This window comes from Lactuca saligna, chromosome 5, assembly GCF_052625555.1.
Source record: "Lactuca saligna cultivar CGN05327 chromosome 5, ASM5262555v1, whole genome shotgun sequence".
Lineage (NCBI taxonomy): Eukaryota > Viridiplantae > Streptophyta > Magnoliopsida > Asterales > Asteraceae > Lactuca > Lactuca saligna.
The window spans coordinates 319,200,869-319,208,446 of record NC_136421.1 but is presented as its reverse complement, the minus strand read 5'-3'; the positions used below and the strand labels follow the sequence as shown (position 1 = coordinate 319,208,446).

General features: G+C 31.4%; 1 protein-coding gene across 3 annotated transcripts; it reads left to right on the top strand.

The window, feature by feature from the left end:
- Positions 1-4,008: 4,008 nt before the first annotated feature.
- Positions 4,009-5,904, top strand: LOC145048766 (uncharacterized). Of its 3 annotated transcripts, XM_078997363.1 has the most exons (4): positions 4,009-4,397; positions 4,514-4,574; positions 4,639-4,693; positions 4,769-5,904. In XM_078997363.1, the coding sequence occupies exons 1-4, from the start codon at positions 4,102-4,104 to the stop codon at positions 5,713-5,715; spliced, it is 1,359 nt and encodes a 452-aa protein (XP_078853489.1). In that variant the 5' UTR covers positions 4,009-4,101; the 3' UTR covers positions 5,716-5,904. The 3 variants fall into 3 exon arrangements, with proteins under 3 accessions (XP_078853489.1, XP_078853488.1, XP_078853487.1); XM_078997362.1 differs by having other exon boundaries at positions 4,645-5,904; XM_078997361.1 differs by having other exon boundaries at positions 4,639-5,904.
- Positions 5,905-7,578: the final 1,674 nt, after the last annotated feature.

Here is a 7,578-nt window from a genome sequence, read left to right as displayed (position 1 = left end):
CCAATATGGTTTGAGTAGTTTCATATTTTTCAACTTGAAGAAGACATGACTTGGGGAGAGTCACTGGAGGAGGTGGAGGAAGAGTTGGAGAAGCATAAATTCTAGTTCCACCATTGTTTGAAGAAGTGAACATTCTTTCGCCTTGATCAACATGTGGAAAATCATCTTTAGAAGGAAAAACATTTCTAGAAGAACGAAGAAGACCATTGTTGTCTGAACTTGACATCTATAAAGGGAGAATAGAGAATTCAAGTTAGTTGATTTTAATCCTTAATTATTAACCCAAAAATTTAAATTAAGGCCATGATCCATATTTTTCGATTCGAATTCTGAAGAGGGATGTTGTAATCAAATTCGAATCTATTTTAGGTAACTAAGGCTTTTACCAATTTCAATCTCATGAAACTCCTGGATCTTTGCGATTCATTGAACTATTCAATGACATGTTTAATCTTGATTATGCTCTCACTTTATGAATGATATGTCGAGTATCACAAACGAGATGTGAATAATCATGCAAATTAGCTTGGTACGCTCAATGTCACTTATCATCTGAAATTAACATGTCGGTTAACCACACACGCTCCATTAAGTCAATGATAATTTACATGACACCCATTGCCAACATATTAGTCCCATATTAATGTGTCGGTTAACCACACGCACTCCACTAATGACCAATAAGGTGCAATGTGCAATTTCATGGATTAACATCAAATTCACATTTTTCCTAAAGTAACTAAGAATGATATTTTAGAAAATGGTTTAGTTACTTTATCATTATACTTTTAGTGAGAATTAATTGTCTTATCGAACCCGTTCGGCTAACGACCCTCCATCATACAAGAGAGCGGTGGGTAAGAATGGATACCCACTGACGGTCATTTTACAGACTGCTTCCTTAAACTCCCCTTATAGTATGACTTCGTAAATGAGGCGTACTGGCAGTTCGAATGACTTTTCTTATACATATAATATATATTAAACTCTTAATTATATATATATATATATATATATATATATATATATATATATATATATATATATATATATATATATAGAGAGAGAGAGAGAGAGAGAGAGAGTATAAGGTGAATTTTAAACATTTTAAAATTCCAATGGTTTAATCTTTTAATAAATTAAACTTTTAATTAAATTAAATTTAAACCAGTTTATGGATTTATTAGTTATCTTTTAATTAATCACTTAATTAAATTAATAAAATCCATAAGGATGTATTTTAAACTTTTAAAAATACTAAGGTTTTAAAATCTATTTAAAATTTCGAAAATTAAAACAATTTTAATCTAAATTTTAAATTTCAAAAAATTTGATTTAATAATTATCTATTAATTAAACATTTAATTGATTTATTAAATCAATTAAGGATTACCCATTAAATTAAACAAATTGATTTAACCTAATCCCTTATCCCCTAGATCTCAAAAATATGGAAGAGATTTATAAGATTCTATAATTATCTAGTTAAACAATTAAGAAGATAATTACCAAATATAACAACCCAATCTAGTCCTTATATTTTCAAAATCTTTGACTTGGGGTGGAAGACAAGGCTTTCAATCCTTGCCTTATTTTCAAAAACCCTAGGGTGAAGAAACCCCAGATCTCAAAATTTTGGAGGCCAAATGAAAGGGTTAAAGAACCCTTTACAAATTTTTGAAAACCAGGGTTATGAAACCCTAATTTTAGAACATCATAAGGCTTGGGGTTTAATTTCCATAAACCCTGATTTTGTCAAATTCAATCACTTGCATCAAATCTAATTGTAAACAAAACCAAAAGCTTTGATATCACTAATGGGTTTTGAGCATAGCAAACAATTCCTAGATGTGCATGCAACCTTAGTAAATTAGATCTATGTTTTCTCTATTAGACATACAAGCATTGAGCACAAAACTAGAAACCCTAGAAGGCAACTATAATTTTTGAAAATAAGAATAAACTAGGGTTTAGATACATACCTTTAACATTGTTATTGTAAACAATCTTGAATACTTACTTGAAAACCCTTTGGTAGCAAGCATCACAAGTGTCACACCTCTAATGGTTCACAAACAAACCCTAGCAACTAAGAAAAAGTATATATATATATATATATATATATATATATATATATATATATATATATATATATATATATATAGAGAGAGAGAGAGAGAGAGAGATGGAAGAAGCTAAAATTTTGTCCAATGCTTTTAAAAGGATGGCTTAGACAAAATTCAACCCTAATGAGGGGTCATATAGTTGTTAGGAAGGTATTGGATAAGGTGAGTATATCCAAGATAACCCTAACCCCTTAACTTCCTTCTTAAGGCATCCAAGACACCCTTAAAGTCCAAAGAAACCGTAAGCACACTCTAGATTTCGTTCCCCCCTCTTTAGGGAGGCTCTAGAACTGCTCAATTTTCAACGTTTGAACATTATCACCTTTAGTCCCTATACATTTAATTAATTCCTTTAACCCCCAAAATTAATTCCAAATTAATTTCTGATTAAATATTAATTGAACAATATGATTTCTAATTAATATATTATTTCCATAATACATTAATAAATCAATTATTTTGATTTCTAATTAATTTTTTAACCAAGTAATAAATTAATAAATCATTTTTCTCTCTCTAATAATTATCTTATTCAATTGTCGGGTTTGAAGGCAACCCAAAAAGATTGTGCTACTATCAATTCAAGATTATACCAATTATAGTTATGGGCTTAAACATCTAATCCAACAGCTTCTTCTTTGGGATTTGTTTTCTTCAACGTCTGCCGACTCCGATTTAGGGTTTCAAAACCCAAGACGGTGGTTGCGGTGTCTGATTAAGTTTTCCATCACTACAATGATAATGAGTGTCTGTTGTGTCGTTCAATTCACCAATGTCACTGAAATCATTGAGCTCACGAAACAAAGCAAAAAATGAGATACGAAAGTGTCTCATGTGGTTTGATCTAATTAACCCTAGATTTGGCTCTGTTGTGGACTCCATTATCTTCACCATTACCGGCCTTGCAGTTTGAGACGACATCGGGCCCTCAATCGTCTTGTCTTATGTTATTTTCGGGTTATCTAGGTTTGTTTCATATCAAAACTCAAAGGTTATGGGTTATATATATTTGGCCTACAACTTAACTAGAAACAAGTTTTGGATATGGAGAACATGTTTTTTGAGATGAAAACAAATAAAAAGGGTTCTAGAGATGGAGAACAAGTTTTTGGAAATGAAACACATATGTCACATGATAGAGATGAAGAACAGGTCTGCAAAATCGATTTTTTAAGGAATTTCCAGGAACTCGTTTTGCAAACTCGATTCATTCCTAGGTTGAAGCTAGATTTGGCAAACTTGATTTCGGATTCAATTTTGGGTTGATATATGGATTCAAATTCGATGTTATGTTTTTTTACAAACTATTTTTAGGTTTTACTAAGAGAGAGAGAGATGGATCTCGTGTGAGTGTGTGTTTGTCTAGAGAGAGAGAGGGGGGGATCATCTTTTATATATATATATATATATATATATATATATATATATATATATATATATATATATATATATATATATATATATATATATATTAGGCAAACTTCATAAATAATCTTTATAGTAATGAAATGGTAAAAATATCCTTCAGTTAACGGATAAAACTTAACTGAGTGAGTCTTAAGGACCAAACATAAAAAAAATTCAAAACACATGGACCAACTGTGATTTTTTTTTTTTTATAATTTAACGACTAAACTTCAAATGTTAAAAAAATATAGATATCAAAAAATGATTGTTTTTTCTTAGCTTAATAGATACATATTTTAGTTGATACATATTTGATTTTAGTTAATCCATATTGATTATCAAGTTATCAATTTTTTAATAGTGGACATTGATTCTTTTCTTTATGCATTATGAATTTAAACATTATTTAATCACTAGGTCGGTAGAATTTATACATATATAGTTTTTGTCTTTTCTTCCAAAAGCATCTCTCTCTCAAACGATCATCTACCAACAGGCCACCAAACAACCCCCAATAAAAGGCACGCAGCCTTAGAATCACATAAAGATTCGGCTCCAGAAATCCTGGATGGAGGATCACCCTAAAGATGACAACAACAAGAAGAATATTAAAGCCATGCCGCCGGCAATAAGTATCGGTGGTGGTGGTGGTGCCGGCAGACTTGGAATGGGTGGTATTTTGTTGTTTGGTGGAGCTTTGGTCACTGCGACCATTGTATCAGCAGCCTTAGCTTTCAAAATAAGACGATCATCTAAAAAAAGCAGGTGGCCATCACCGGAGACACAGAGTGTCGATGCACCAGACCAGGTGGAATTCATGGTGAAGACTAATAAAGATCTTCCTCTTGGCTCTCAGAATCAGAGGTTTTTTCTCTTATTTATTTATTTATTGGTCTTTCTCGGCAAGTTGAAGAATCATCAGTAGAAACCACGTTAATTAAAGTGATGTAAATAGTTTTATTTTTAATGTCGCAAAGCAGTGATGGGTTAACTAGCATGAAGGAGATCATGCAGACTAAAACCATTCCAGATTCGAGTCCGGTACGTTTAATTGCTGATACTATGATTTATGCCTGGGTTGGAGATGTGAATTTAATTTGTTTAGTTTCAGGAGGAAAAGCAAAAGTGTGAGGAAAAAGTGGCCGTGGAGTCTGGAGATGGTAGTATTTTTTCAGTAGTTGGTGAAGATGAAGAAAGCTATGCTAATTCTGTTTCTGAATTTGGATTTCCAATAGTTGATGGGGGTGAAGAAGAGCAGAAGAAATACTGTAACCAACAGACTGATTCTGAAGAGGAGGAATATAAAGCAATTGAAGGCGTTGGAGAAAGCATTCAGGTGGGTGCACTAGCATCAGATGAAGAAAGCACAGCAGCAATGGAGGTTGATGGGGTTAAAAAAGAGAAAGAAAAAGATTGTGAAGATGAAATGATTAATGTAGCGAATGTTGAGGGAGAGTTGAGTACTAGTGATGAAGCAAGTTATGCAGCAGCTGATCATGATATTGTCAGTGAAACAGAAGAAGAAGCAATAAACACAGTTTTTTGTGTGCGGGTAGAAAACAAAGAAGCTTGTCTGGATGATGATGATGATGATGATGAAACCATTACAATACAAACCCAAGAAATGCATCAGAGTCGGACATTTGTTGTTGATGATGATGATGATGACAGAGCAGCAGTAAGAGAAAAGAGAGCCCTACCACCGAACCAATTGATAATGATGAATAAAGAAGAACAAGGCAAAGATGAGGACAAGGAATGTGAGGTCCAGTCTATGAATAAAGACAAAGAAACACCATACGTAGATGCAGAAGCAGAGTTGTTGATGATTACAGAAGATGAATTAGGAAAAAGCAAGGTGGAAGCTGATGATGAAATCTTGTTAATACAATCACATGCTACTACAGCCAAGAGTGAAGTTGGGATTTCGGCAGATGAGTCTGTGCAGTGGGAGGAGGAAGCAAGCCACATAATTGAAGAAAGCATGAAGGAAGATGACTCAATTTTACTAGGCAAAGGGCACAAGACCGATGATCACCACAAACATAAACACCATAAATCTTTCACACACAGACACAGACACAGGTTTGCCGAAATTAGTCTTGTTCCTAGTCCTACTTTGTTGCTCATTTTCATGTTATTGGCTCTTGGAACTGGAATACAAAGATACCTGGTCAAATAATACCCACCCTACGCCCCAACCCTGAATACAAAGATACTGGGCCTTAGGCCATCCACAATGGGAGTTATACAAGGGTTTAATAGAATAAATATGAATATAATATAGAGGAGAGAGAGTGTGTAATTGAATGGCCATTGAACGGTGAAATGAAGTTGTAACTGAAAATTTATTAATTTTTTAAGAATTAAAGTGAATGTATATATTCTCTTTTCTAGTTGGCAATCCATACAACTCTCCATGGGTTTAATCCATTGGAGATGGCTTTATAATTAAGGGTTTAGGTCATTTTTTGTCAAATAACTTTTGGTTTTATATTCATTTGGTCACTTAACTCTTTTTAAGTTTTAAAAAGTCATCGAACTTTTAACTTTGTGCTCATTTAGTTACTTAATTTTTGTTTTGTCACATTTAGTTACCTAACTTTTAAAATTGTGTTCATTTATTTAATCATTAAACTTTTTTTTTTAAAGTTTAGTGACTAAATGAGCACAATTTTAAAAGTTAGGTGACTAAATGAATACAAATCTAAAAGTTAGGTGACTAAATGTGACCAAACCAAAAGTTAAGTGACTAAATGATCACAAAATCAAAAGTTTGATAACCTTTTAAAACTTAAAAATAATTAAGTGACCAAATGAGTAAAAAACCAAAAGTTAAGTGACCAAAAATAACCTAAACCCTATAATTAACATCATCTTTATACTAGTTGGTGCATATCTATTTGTAACACGATATATATATATATATATATATATATATATATATATATATATATATATATATATATATATATATATATATATATATATAGGGCTAGGTTATTTTGTTTCTTACATTTATGATGTGTTAGAATGCATCAATAGGGATTTAGTAAATTAAATAATTATTTAGTTAAATAAATATAGATATTAAAAGATTTCCATAATTATATGTATATTAAATGATATCTATAATTATGATTCTCTTTTTATGAACTAATTAAATCCGTCATTAATGTCTTCAATAACATTCTTTTAGAATGAATTCACATCTAGATTTTTATATATGAGTTCATATTATTATTGATATTAATAACGAATTTAATTCATTTCCATATAAATGAGTTATAAGTATGAATAACATTTAATATACATATAATTAATACTAAATTCCTATTGGTGCATATAGATGTGAAAAATATTTGAACCTACCTATATATATATATATATATATATATATATATATATATATATATATATGTAGAGAGAGAGAGAGAGAGAAACCTATTACTTAATAGATCGCCTCCTAGATCTTGTCATAGCCAGAAACATTTGTAAAAAAAATTCATTCTTATCTTACACTTTACCGTTCTAAGTTTATACACCTAAATCATACAAGACTAGGTACGCTCAAGCATGACAGATGCAAAGAATTCACTAATCTTTATTGAGCTTTATGCAACAATTCTCACTCATCATATATATTCAGATGCAAGGGTTTAGAGATCCTCAAGTAATAAAAGAAGCCATCAGTACAGTACCCCATGTATACTATAGACAGATTCCAACAACTGATAATCTAACAATTCTAAAGCATAAAAAAAACACACACATCCTTCTTTTTACCTACCTGGGTAATACAAAGCTAAAGGACCAATTAGCACTTTAAACAATTGTACTTGCGAAATGCAAAAATATAATGGTGAACACAATTAATTGACTTTGTTATTCCTTTCTGATATGTTACTTTTTTGCTTGCATTTTAGCAAGCATGTTGATGAATGGTGATTTGGAAACCAATTGCCCAATAAGAACGTGATTCCAATGGAGCTGAGGGAACGAATTTTCTTAAAAACTCGAAAGAAAAACTTTTAGTTAAGTTAGA